Genomic DNA, 14,040 nt, shown 5'->3' with positions numbered 1-14,040 from the left:
CTAGACCCATTGAGTTATACTCCTGTTTGCCTGATGAGGCAGGACCACACCTGCGAAACGTGTTGCACTAAGTGGAGTTAAATAAAACGTTTTTTGTATTGATATATTGTGACTCAATTGAGTTCTATATTTTTGATGGAGGTAAGTCCACCTAAACATCCCCCTCTTTTAGACAGGTTTTAAACATTTTTATTCTACTCTGGCGCCTCTGTACACCAAGCCTTGCTGAAATCTGGGAATACATGGTTCGTTTTTAGATTGCTCGATAGATATGTAGACATGCTCGATCATTTCGCCGCTTGATGTGTGATAGCACTGAATGGAAAAAGATAAGAAAAACGAGCGGAAGATAAGAGAATTGACTGCAGAATCGAGAGGCGAAACGATCGAACGGGAGAATCGAGCGGCAAAAACGAGCCGTGTATGCCCAGCATGATAGAACATCTGTGAACTTTACCAGCCCTCAGCCAGTTTCATAGCTCTATATGCTCTGACCACTGGACCCTGCCGCTCTGCTTCTATCTACTTTGTGCAGCTTGCTCATGCCTGGTCCTGTTCATCAGGATCCTTCCAGCAGAGAACCTGATTATCCAGACTATCAGATTCTGTCTGTCTGCTTTATATGGCAGAAGCTTGGTCATTTGTTACTTGCAGCAAGTCCTCCTCAATAACGCACAGCATTCACCTCCTTGGCAGGTGACTGGGAATGGATTTTCCTTTGATGCTGCAGTTCCATTTTAAAATGTGTTTTCATGCCAATTGAAAAACCTGCAGAGAAGGGATTGAAAGTGCTTAAAACAAAGTTCATTTTCTTGGTGAAATCTAAAGGTTAGCGAAAACGAAGAAGCTTTGACTTATCTGCAGTGTTCAAGGTAAATAACGAATGTAGAAAAGGTGGGAGTGGTAAGGCAAGGACAATATAAGAACTACCTTGTTCCTGTAAGAACATGATCAATGTTACCATCTACTTCTACCATCCATCTGCGACTACCATCTACTGATGTACAAGCTAGACCAGGAGATTATTGGTTATAAAGAGAAGAGATTTTTACTGATTTGTACTGTGGAAATCTTTGTAACGATGAGAAAGTTTAGGAGACTTGGCTGGGCATATGGAAGAAATGTTAACCATTATTAGAGGATTATAGTAATAGTGGGAAAGCTAGCCTGGAAGTGGAAGAGAATGCAGCGTTCAGAATACAGTAGGAGGCCTATTTTTACAGTATATAGTTGGCAAGCAACTAGCTGCCAAGAAAATGCGATTTTTCCGCTTAAAACTAGTTTTTGCTTCTCCGTGCTTATAAAAGGACACTTAGTTTAAATGTTCACCACATTTATAAGGGATTGGCACCTATCTGAGATTGCCACCTTACAGTAGTGATTGCCTGATAATAGTAATGATCAGTCTGTTTACAAACGGGGATCAGCTATTCAGCATTTGATAGATTGTCAAAAATGTTCTCCACTTGGAAGCTGGAACAAGGTTAACATCAATGGGAGAATTAGGGTGCTTGTTTCAAACACCCTGTTCTTCAGGTTTGGGCGGATGGCCCATGGTGATCGGTGGCTTCTCAGTGCCCTCCACTGTTTTTGTTTTTTTTTCGTGCTCCTTGGCCTTTTCAGTGAAATGTAGCCACAAAATCCAGTCCGCTTACTCTTTAGAAGCCCTGATGTTTTGGCTGTGACAAGGCCTTAACTTGCTGCAGAGACCCAGGAGCACCCAAGCAGCTGAGACCAGCAGGAGACAAGGACCCGCACTCTTTGCCATTTGTAAAATATGAACTGAAGTTCCATTTAAGTGAATGGAGCTCTGGGTCATCACTATAGGACAATCACAAAAGGTGATCAACTCCCTGATCATAAGGGGTTGGTTCACACAGCACACATCAAAAACTGATCTGTGTAAAAACTGATCCATCAAATGGTTTTTATTAGGCATCAGTTTTTCATCCATGACCCTCCCTTCCATTAGCGAGCGGTCAGTCCGTCAAATCTGTCGATCTGGAAAAATCGCATGATCCTCAATACGACACATGCATCCACATGGAGTAATGGGAAACCATATCATTGATTAGCATAAGATCCGTTAGCATCTATTAGGATCCCATCCATTTAGTTACGCTAAACGCACCGTTTTTATGCTAGAGTGAACCGACCCTAACACCATTACAAAAAAAATAAATTAAGACTGTAATCTCTTGCACACTACATGCGATTCCCATTTTTTTTATACGTCCGATTTTTGATTAAGATTAAAAACCATAACCGCATGCAGTACGTTTTTTTAATCGGAATCCAAAATCTGATCAGATAAAAAAAATCGGAATCACATGCAGTGTGCAAGAGGCCTCAAAAGGGACGACCTTGAGTTTAAAACTGAGGGCAACTTTCACAATGTAATTTGCAGAAGTGCTGCACAGTGAGCAGAAAAAACACCAGAGTAACCCCCAGTAATCACACTGGGTGATATAGCTTATTAAACAACCTGAATTGTATACAGATGACTAGATAAGGATTGTTTTATTCTTTAAAAAAGTGAGGCTATGCTTTAAACTTCCCCTAATCCGTATCCTTATATAAATCCAGAACCCCTGCTGCATCTGACATAGGCATATTGTTTGTCCAACTATAATGCCACCTCTGAGAGTCCTGCTGTGGGCCAAACCAATATACTTGTGATCAGATTAGTGACTACTTCTATTATACAGTGTGTAGCAGGACAATGCCCCAAAGAGCTCAACAAAGAGCTTGCTGTGTGCTGCAGCAGTGTAACGGGACACAGGGCGTTGGGATGACTGAGATCGCTTGGCAGGTCTGTGGAGAGGTGGGGAAGGATTTGGTCATCATCAATTAGAAGGAATTGACTTTTCTTGGCTTTTCCTTGAGGGCAACACGCCCTGGACTGCCTGACATGTACTGTGTGCTCACATAGCTGCAGTGCATTCCATGCTTATTCCAGGAAGACCGCTGATGCTAAGTGACCTATGATAAAAATGGAGATTAAAAATAGACATTGTCTTTTGTCAGCAGAACAGACTTTTTCCATGTGCTTTGCATCTTTGAGATACTTTTTTCCCTTTTCTGTGTAATTTTTTGTTCCCTGTTTTCAATCCCTCTGTTTGCCATCTGCACCAGAAAATTCTCAAGAACATTTTTCCTACTGTTGCTCAAAAAAACGAATTTAGTGAGAAGCAGTTTACATTATGTTCACTTCTGTTTTTTCATCTCCCAGCATACAAGAAGCAAATCGTAATGCACTTTATTAGGAAAACCATAGCTCACCTCAGGGTTACATCTGGGGGAGACGGCTAATTTCAGCGCAGGGCTGTGCCAATGATTTGGACTTCGGGATGAAGGAAATTCTTGGAGTTGGGAGAGGGGGATGTGTGCAAAAGTTGGCCAAACAAAAGAGAATTGCAGCTTTCATTTGCCCACTCCATAGGATGGACACACTATGCAATTTTTTCTATTGGATCGATGGCAAATTTCCCATCATTCGATACCTTCGAGCATGTCTGATCTGCTTCCAAGAAAGGGATCCATTTTGTGCAGTATTGATTTCAAAATTGATCCATTTCTCTATCGGAAGCAGATTGAACATGCTGTAAATTGGTGAGTAAATTGTTTGGTGTGTACCGAGCATAAGACATTGAAGAGAAACCTAGACTTCTATAGGCACCATAGTTGCTGACGGAGGACATGCCAACATGTAAAGCCTTGATCATGATCTCAGCAAAACTGTGTCCTAACTATTACCACTTGCAGATGAAGGTTTACAAAACCCAGCACAACACAACTTGACTCTATGTAAACAAGCTCTGAGAATTTTTCAGACACACGGACACGGGTAAGCAACATATACTCATTGGACCATCATCATTGGTCTTGATTGAGCTTGAAATGTGCACATGCATTTTTCCTATTCATTTTAGTGAAGATGGGTTGCTAGCTGGACACGCATGCTCCAGGTGTGCAAAAGATCAGGGTAGTTTGGAGTTTCTTAACACTGCTGCTGCCAGCTAGGCTAGCATGTCATACCAATTGGCAGTGCTTCAGCTTAGTAAATCACCTCCTATTGTTATCGGCTGTTCTTTTGTATTACTTCAAGTTTGGGATCTCTAAACCTGTAGTAACTTTTGCCTAGGAACCCGAGCTGTGAGCCGCCAGCCATCTTGGAGCAGAGTGAGCCTGCAGAAGACTCTGTGACGACACACTGTATCTCTGAGGGGGTCCTTGATACTTTGACTTCTGGGAACGAGAATCTGGACAGGGCCTTGGTCATGCACTTAAACAACTGTAACAGGTTACTGCTGGTAAGTCCTTAAACAAAAACCATAGTGCATTTATGCATATTATGAATATTTCTGCATATTTCAGATTTACCAAATACATAACACATCAAAACTGGTCTAAATTCTGCTTTCTGTGTAGGCTAACACCTGATTCAAAAGCGCATATCAAGAATGCTAAATTCCACATAAATTAGGTTTAAAGGAGTAAGCAAAGCCTCGTTTACATGTATGACAGTGTTTTTCCTCAGATTTTTTTTTCCAGCCGGGTGGGAGAAAATACTTTTGAAAACAAAGAAAACCCTAAGAATCCCCCATGTGGAGATAGACTAGTCCAAAACCTGTCGTTTCAGTCAGATTTTAACTGCTTATTTTTTTTCTGGAGTGGTCCTTTAGGGCTGGTTCAGACGGACGTTTGCAGAGCGTTTACAGCCAGCGTTCAGGGCTTGGTGTTAAACGCTCCCATTCAAGTGAATGGGAGCGTTTGTACCAAGCTTTCAAGCGCGTTTACACAAACGCGGCGTTTGGGTCCCGGTTTTCCCTGGCTTTCAAGGAGCCCCTGGAAGCTACATGTAGCTTCCAGGGGAGGTTAACCGCGACGGCTAATGTCCCCCTAGGGGAAGAAAAAACGCGACCGCATCCAAACGCACACGAACGCTGCTGAACGCGACGCCAGCAAACGCAACGCCTCCAAACGTCCGTCTGAACCAGCCCTTAAACGTTAACTGAACTGACAATTCTACTAAAATGTGCCTCCCTTTTAAAACCCTTTATCTTCAGCAATCACACAATGTCTTATAGGTATACTTGATATTTCTGTGCAAGCAGTAGTGACACACTGGGATTCCCGGCATTTCTTGATGTGTGTACACCCATGTTTGAACATTATGACTTGCATTGTAAGATTGCTGATAAAAATCTGTCTGGTGACTTAAAGGCTGTTTAATAGCATAGAGATGGATTAGAACCTCTATTTTGTGTACACATGTAACCTCCCCTGGGAGACTGCTATTAATTGGGGAGAGATGGGGGGTGGGGGTGGGGCCGTCTTCTGGCTCTGGGGCTTTCCTATCTCCAGTGGTAGCAGCGGTCCATAGTGTAGAATTCTAATAGATTTCCTGCTTCCATCTGCATGGAGACTAAATGTTCTCACCATGGGTTTTTCCTAGGCACTCGTTTTCTTCCCTTTCCAAAATATCCATTTAACATCAAACCATTCATTTTAAGAAACCTGTAAGGATTAAAAACCTCACACCTCCAGCGGATCTTCCAACCCTAATCCATGCCTTCATCACATCAAGGCTTGAATACTGCAATGTTCTCTATACAGGCCTTCCAAACACTGCCTGCAATTAGTACAGAATGCCTGTGCAAGGCTGTTACCTAGCCAACCCCGCCATTTCCACATAACACCAACCCTTCGCTCACTCCAATGGCTACTGATTAAAATATAAAATTCTGTTTAAGTTTGGCTTATTGACGTTCCGTAGACTTAAAGGATACATCCCGGCTCCAAACCCCCCCCCCAAAATCCACTTACCTGGGGCTTCCTCCAGCCCCTAGCTGCCGTCCTGTGCCCTCGCCGCGGCTCTGGTGGCTCCCGGTCTTCTCCGCTGCAGAAGCCGACCTCGCCAGGTCGGGTTCCGGATCGGCTTCTTTTGCGTTCCACGGCGGGGTTCACGTGGTCCGGCCGACGTCATCAGGATTGTACTGCACAGGCCAAACAGGAAGTGACGTGCTCTTAGTCACTTCCTGTTTCGGGTATACAGAAGTGTATTGTAAAAATACAGCTCAGCACATCACAACGTCACAGCGCCGCCAACATTTTTGCGTCGCCATAGACTTTATGACTTCCGGTCCACTGCATGTCGACGCAGATGCACGCAGTGACGTAGTTATAGAGGTGCATCAAATTGAGCACTTCCGGCGCACCGCAGGTAATATGAAAGTACCCATAGACTTTCATTGCCCTGCGGTGGCACTGCGGTAAAATTCTGCGACGCACCACGCCAGTGTGAAAGGGCCCTTAAGCTAAGTACACACATGCGAGAATTGTCACCCATCGGGGAACGGGAAACAATCCCTTGAGCGACAATTTGGGGAACGATGCTGTAAAGACACATCCCTAGCCTTGAGGCTTGTGGTGTGTTCTGTTGCTCAGGGGGCGGGGATAAAGAATAGCTTCAGTTGGTCAGCAGGGATTGAAAATAGCATTGCTATCGGTAATGCTCGGGCATCAGTGTCATGATCTATGCCTGACCTCGGTCTTATAAGGCAAAATCTGTTTAATAGAACATATGCATAGCCCAATTATGTTCCATCAGGCTTATTAGTAGTAGCATTATCATCAATGTCAGTAGGCATCTTCTATGTCCTCTTTCATTTACCATATATTCGATTGTGAGCCCCTCTGAGGGACTATTAGTGACAGGAATTGTTCAGTGTAACATGTTAAACATTATTGAAAATGTCAATGCATCATCTTCTTTTTTGAAGTCCCGAATTTTAATAAATTCATGCAAATAGATCAGGCTTGTTGAAACAAGTGAACTGAAATAACGTATTTTACTTGTTGATTTAAATTCAGTGTTAGGACACACGGGCTGAACATAATTAATGTGGGATAAAAGACAATGCGTGTGTAGCATATAAATGGGCATTAAAAACAAACTTTGTAGTCCTAAAAATGCATGCTTTTTTTTTTTTTTTTCCGGCTTAATTAAACTGTAGCTATTCTAATTTCACAACTTGTTATTGGTTTAATTAATTTCCATATTATACATGCATTCCTAAACTGCTGAGATTACGAGCTTTGCTAAAGATCTGCTCTGAGCAGCACCATGCATCTCCTAGTATGCGGTGCTTCCACAATGGCTCAGTGCAGAAGGGTAACTGGAAATCACTGAACAACCTCCTCGCTTTCTGCACAGGTAAACGGAAAACCAGTGTTAGGCCTGAAACACACCAGAGGAGTTTTTCTGAGCGTTTTGAGTTTTTAAATCTGCTGCTAATGTTATCCTATGTGTCTGTGCACACTGGAGCAATGAGGTTTTGTAAAAACCCCATAGCATTACATTGGGAAGAGCTTTTAGAGGTTTCAAAAGCTCTTCCCAATGTAATGCTATGGGTTTTTTTTACAAAACCTCATTGCTCCAGTGTGCACAGACACATAGGATAACATTAGCAGCAGATTTAAAAACTCAAAACGCTCAGAAAAACTCCTCTGGTGTGTTTCAGGCCTTATTCAATTGGCTAGTGCACACTTGAATGTGTTTTCCCTATGCATATAAAAACAAGACAGCAGTGAAGCACTGCAGGCATTTTCCCCATCCATTACATTAGCCTTTGTGATAAAACTTGCAATGTTTTCATACACACAGACACACATGGTGTGCAGAAAGTTCATACAGAAAACCAACAGACGAGTGTGCTCCCAGCCTCACCTTATTACATTTACTCTGTCCATTTCTGAAGGAGCAGAACAGGCTCTGCAGACATCTCCAGCATCAATACAGTGCATAGCACTTGGGGAAGGGGTGGAGAGGCTGGGGCAGGGCGCTATACACAAGAGCCTGCTGCACACTGAGTAGGAACTTTCTACAAATCTATGGCTTCAATTCATCAAAGGGTGTTTCGATAACAAAACCCCAGTCCTTAAAATACCGCATTCGGTATTTTACACTTCACTGTGCTAATTCATCAATATTTTCCCATGTGTGGTAGAGGTTCGTTAAGTTACCGAACTACTAGGCTTCAATTCATCAAAGGCTGTTCGATAACAGCAGAGTGGTGCAGAGCAGCTTGGAATGTCCGTGTGTTGTTACAAGCTGATACAATAGAAGGCATCCAGACATCCCTTTACATGTAAAGGTGTTATAGTTACTGTTATTTATACTGCCTCTGCAGCTCTGAATCTGTCGATCAGTCTTTCTTAACATTTTATTTATTTGCCACAACGTAGATGAACTTCCTGGAGACATTACAAATGCCATGCTTGGTGATTTCACCACCAGCATCTTTGCATTATCAAACAGGGCCTGAAAGGGTTACACCACCGAAGGGAATCTGGGGATATATTTTGACCCGTTCTCTCTGCTCACTGCTTGGGGGGTCTGAAAGCTTGTGTGGAGAAGCCTGTGTGACCTATCAGCGGCACTTGCAGGAGAACAGGGGCTGTTTCTATTGGCTGCCTGCTCCTGCTAATCATGAAAACATTCACACAGAAGGCTTTCGAAGCCTGTAACGACAGGGGAGAGCTGGAGATAAACACCGAATGTGTTATCGAATGTGGGAACCTTGATGAATTAACATTTGTTGAGCACATGTCGGTAATTTATCTCATTGCTGTGTCATTTCAGCTTCTCATTCGGTAACAGCTTTGATGAATTAACATTTTTTCCATTAACCTCCAGGACAGGTCCACCACGAGAACGACAGGCTCCTCCCAGGAACAGGAAACGTCCAGATAGAGTACTCTATAAATCTTTGTCCAACCCCTTGATCCTCAGTTGACGTTTCCTGTTTCAGGGAACAAGGAGTGCTCTTGTCGCTCGCCGGTCCTTCAGACCAGGTGTGTTTGGGACCCGGTTGGCGGAGGATGGTGGACCTGCCTAGAGAGGTATTGGGGTCTGGTGGGGAGAAAGCGATGGTTACCTTCTCCCATGGCTGTCCTGGCTGCCCGAGTTGCGGTGGATCCGGAGGACACGCGCGGCGTCCATGATTCCCCTGGAGCGGAGGCTAATGGCGCGCCGGAAGTGACGTGGATAGTCATGCGGGCCTCCAGAGGGTAGGCAGCTGATTGCCCTCAATGGCGGCGTACGCGTGACGTACTTCCGCCCTTACGCGGCGTCACTTCCGGGCGCGTGGGGAAGAGACGCCGGAAGCCTGCATGGTTCGGCAGTTCGTGGGCTGAACGGAGCGGGATGGACGCTAAGCAGGAGCCAGGAAAGGTAAGCGTGGCGGAGGCTTGGTGACCTATATGGTATGAGCTGTACGCCCTATGCCGCGTCTGTACTGAGGTCTGTTATTAATTTTGAGACTATGCAGTATAACATAACAGCCTGCTTAGCGTCTGATCTGAGGTCTGTATAACTATGCATAGAATAGAATGCTGGTGCAGATTATTCGGGGAGATATACGGAATGTGTATATATATGGTTGGATATTAATGCCTCATAGATATATATGGGTATATATGTGTAAATCATTAGTGTATGGGCAGCATAACAGTTATATGATTGGCCTTTATGATATACTCCCTTGACGACTATATGCAAAGAAATATATATTATAGATATCAGATGGATTATATGTATATGATATGTCTATACATGTTCCTTCCTTCCTGGTCTCAGGGTTGCTATCACTCTTAATATTTGTGCACCAGGGTGTTTTCCCTTTTGTTTGAGAAAGAGGGATGACATTAATTTTGTTGTTTGATTATGTTATAGGGCCCGGAGTCTACTAAGCCGACAAAGCCAAGAAGGCGGTGCCCGCTCTGTGGTGCAAAGATGGCCCATAATTATAATGTGCAGTTTTGCCAACCTTGTTTAGTAAAGCTAATACAGGGACAATCAGGGGGAATTAATGTCAGCTATTAAAAGGGAAATGGCTGACACAATTAAATCATTAAAGAAAGTATTTGCCTCTGCTATCCCCCCAGCAACAAAGGCAGTAATTCCAGGTACGAGTACGACCATGCCGGCCGTGGAGATACCAAATGCTGAGTCTCAGCCTATTAAACATAAAAGTGAAAAGATAAATATTGTATCTTCCTCTGAGGAAGAAGATATGGAGGGTGAAGAGGAAGATAATGATGAATCAGACTCTTTTGCTAAAAATACGGACAGCCAGACTAAGATTAAGAAGATATCCAGGTTTAGATTCCGGCTGATGAGACTTAGCAGCTTATCTTGGCTATTAATAAAACTTTAGATATTGAATCCAAGAAGTCGGAAGAGGTATCTATGCATGATAGGTTATATCAGGGAAGGAAGCCAAAAGAATCTTTGACTTTCCCTATACACAGATCTACAAAGAATACCATATTAAGTCAGTGGAAATACCCGGACAGAAAGTTGTTTATGTCAAAGGGATTTATGAAAGGGTTTCAGTTTACAGAGGAAGATGTTAAGACTTGGGATTGATGTCCTAGACTTGATACAGCATTCTCACAGGTTAATAAAGACAACGAATTAGCTTTTGAGGATCTGTGGTATGTGAAAGATCCACAAGATAAGAAAGTAGAATCTGCCCTTAGAGGCCTGAACAGCAGCAGGTGCAAATTTTAGACCAGCAGCAGCTACAACATGTGTAGCAAGAGTTCTATCCCTATAGGTTAAAAAAGTAGAAGAAAAAGTGGATAAGGGAGCTTCTAAGGAAAAAGATTCTAGAATCATTAGAAGGTCGGCCGCGTTTAGACATGTTTGCAAACAAGGAAGACACAGAGTGCAGGAGGTTACTCCTTGAATCCAAACGAGGTATGGTAAATAGGAAAGTTCCCAGTTGGGATTTATCCTTAGTTTTGAAGGTATTGAAAAGAGAGCCCTTTGAACCCATATCAGAAATTCCCTTCAGACTCCTAACAAGGAGGATTGTATTTCTCATAACTATTACCTCGGCTAGACGGGTGAGTGAGTTAGAGGCCCTATGTTGCGACGAACCTTTTTGTATAAAGGATGAAGTAATACTGAAGACCTGTGATGATTTTCTGCCTAAAGTAGCTACAAATTTTCATAGATCTCAAGACATTGTATTACCGTCATTTGAAGAAGAGCCGGGGTTAGATGTCAGAAGAGGTCTTATATGCTATTTAGAGAGAGGGTAGCGGAGTTTAGGAGTTCTAGAGCCTTGCTAGTCAACACTTCAGGTTCTACAAGATGCGGAAAGATGTCAAAAATATCTATAGCTAAATGGGTAAAACTATGCATAGAGGAAGCCTATAGGATTACAGGAAATACTGTGTTAGATACAGTTAGAGCCCATTCAGCCAGAGCAGCAGCCACTTCATGGGCTTACAGAGCGGGTGCTACGCCAGGAGAAATCTGCAGAGCGGCTACGTGGTCAGGTCTAAGCACCTTCTCTATACACTACAGAATGAACCTGATGTCTGCAAGGCAGCAATCATTTGGAAGGAAAGTCCTGCAGGCAGTCAGCCCACCCTAAATTGGTAAGATTCTTGCTCATCTTCTCGTGGTGGACCTGTCCTGGAGGTTAATGGAAAAACCAATGTTAGTTACCTGGTAACATCCTTTTTAGTAACCTCCAGGACAGGTCCGTAACCCACCCGAGTAAAGGATTTATATGTGTATATAAGTACAGGAAAAGTATATGTATATGCAGTATGAATATTAAAACCCCTTGGTTTTTAGGAACAGTACTTGGAATTGACTGAGGATCAAGGGGTTGGACAAAGATTTATAGAGTACTCTATCTGGACGTTTCCTGTTCCTGGGAGGAGCCTGTCGTTCTCGTGGTGGACCTGTCCTGGAGGTTACTAAAAAGGATGTTACCAGGTAACTAACATTGGTTTCTAAAGTGCTTCCTTAAGTCAGCTGTTTTCAGCATTACCGAATGCGGTAATGCTTGATGAATTGAAGCCTATGTGTACAAAACTTTGTATGATTCGTTATCAATGGCTGAGCAGATGCAGTCATTAGAAAAAATCGTAAAATTTAAAGTACATGTAAACATATACAAATAAGAAGCATGTTTCTCCCAGAGTAAAATGTGCCGTAAATTACTTTTCTCCTATGTTGCTGTCACTTACAGTAAGTTGAAGAAACCTGACAGAACCAAAAGGTTTTTGAACAGCTGATTCTCTCACGAAGGGGTTCAGTGTTTTATTTATTTTCAAAAGCACTTAGTGATTGGCAGTTGCTTCGTCCAACTGCCAAAAAAGTGTACAGCAGGCAAGGATGCTAGCTAGCATATTTGTATAAATCCTTTCTAGAGAGTGTCTATAAGAGTAAAGGTCATGCTGAGAATCCCCCATGAGGAGATGGGCTAGTCCAAAACCTGTCGGTTCTGTCAAATTTCTACTACCTACTGTAAGTGACAGCAACCAATCAGTGCCAGGCAGCGCTGAGGGGTGGATCGGGACTCCCAAAGAAGTCACGACGTCGGTGACGTCATCCATGGCGACGGGGAAAGCCCTCCAGGAAATCCCGTTCTTTGAACGGGATTTCCTGATCGGAGATCGCCGAATGCGATCGAAGCGGGGGGATGCCGCTGAGCAGCGGCTGTCATGTAGCTACATGATTTAAAAAAAAATAAACAAAAAAAACTGCTGCGCTGCCTCCTGGCGGAAAACATTAGACCGCCAGGAGAGTTAAATAAAACCTGTAACTAAAAAAAGTGCCCCTGGGGAGTGCTCACCTCGGGTGGGGGAAGCCTCTGGATCCTATCCAGGCTTCCCCTGTCCTCCTGTGACCTACGGTGGTCTCGCTGTGCTCCTCCGAACAGCGGGGATGGAAATATTTACCTTCCCGGCTCCAGAGCAGGCACAGTATCGGCTCTCCGCTTGGAGAAAGGCGGAAATAGATTGCTGTCGGGCTGCTCTACTGGGCAGGCGCAAGTCTCCTACGTCTGCATAGTAGAGCGGACCCGACAGAGATCGGCTATTTCTGCCTATCTCCGTGCTGAGAGCCGCATCAGCGCCCCCCGCTGGAGCCAGAGAAGGTAAATATAGCAAACCTTGTCAGGCTTGTCGAGGGAGGATTCCGGGACACTTCAGGGGAGCCAGCGCTGGACTGCCTGCAGCTACAGGGGAGGGGGAAGTCTCATTGGGACCCTGAGGCTTCCCCCTCCTGAGATGAGCAACCCCAGGGGAACTTTTTTTTTTTGTTAAAGAGTCTCTTTAAATATAAATACCTTATTTTTTTCTTTCAATATTCCATAACCTGGATATATGTGTTCACAAATATGCTGAAAAAACATTGAGTCCGTCATAGTACATTTTATTCTTTAAAGGTAACGTAACTGTAACCCGGCTACTGAGGTCACATCACATAAATTTCATTGTTCAAATGCAAATGCTTCTACGGTTTGAGAAGTCAGCAAACAGATGTGGGGCTCTAATCATGGGTTGTTTCCATTATCCAGACTTCATTTGGAAGACACAAGTTTGTGGTTCTAGGGAATGGCGCAGGCTTTTAATCCTATTACAAGGAAATTAGTACCATTTACAGGAGATTGGGTGGCCAGTGGTTTGCGGGCCCAGGAAATTCACCAACACAGATACAGTAATGACAGGCAGACATTATCATTATGCTGGAGTTTCATGGAACCACAAGCCGCATGCTCTGTACTATTTTTTACATACATTTTCCCCAGAAGCAATCAGGCACACAAACCACTAAGCACTGGGAGGGATAGCACAGGAATACAGTAGGCGAGGGATGGATGAAGCGTGACTTTCACTTTGCAACTATTTTACCGAATACCTGGCAGTTTTCACAAAGTATGCAATTCGTTTACTGAGGGGTAATCTTCAATCTTCCTTTGGCTTTAGGCCTTCGTTCCGCTAGATGCATTTCTTTGTTTTACCACATACAAAAATGCACTAGGCCTGACAGCACATAATCAGAGGCTGGAGTACATCTAATGCATTTTTTTCACATGTGCTGCTGTTACTGCTATTAATTATTTAAAGCGGGATTGTAACAATAAAAATCAAATTTCAACAGCAAATGGTCTGAGTGTATTAAGTGATAAAGATGCCTAACCCTGCATTCAAAAGTTTCAAAACTTT

At 43.5% G+C, this 14,040-nt stretch overlaps 1 protein-coding gene across 8 annotated transcripts in view; it reads left to right on the top strand.

Annotated features, from left to right (window-relative positions):
- The window catches only part of RIPOR1 (RHO family interacting cell polarization regulator 1), a 220,626-nt gene that overhangs the window by 181,618 nt on the left and 24,968 nt on the right, over nucleotides 1-14,040 (top strand). For all 8 annotated transcript variants that reach the window (XM_068260733.1, XM_068260727.1, XM_068260726.1 and 5 more), the window contains one exon: nucleotides 4,145-4,313. In XM_068260733.1, coding sequence (XP_068116834.1) covers nucleotides 4,145-4,313 — 169 coding nt within the window. The remainder of the gene's footprint in view (nucleotides 1-4,144; nucleotides 4,314-14,040) is intronic.

This window comes from Hyperolius riggenbachi, chromosome 11, assembly GCF_040937935.1.
Source record: "Hyperolius riggenbachi isolate aHypRig1 chromosome 11, aHypRig1.pri, whole genome shotgun sequence".
Taxonomy (NCBI): Eukaryota; Metazoa; Chordata; class Amphibia; order Anura; family Hyperoliidae; genus Hyperolius; species Hyperolius riggenbachi.
This window is presented reverse-complemented; position numbering and strand designations above follow the sequence as displayed.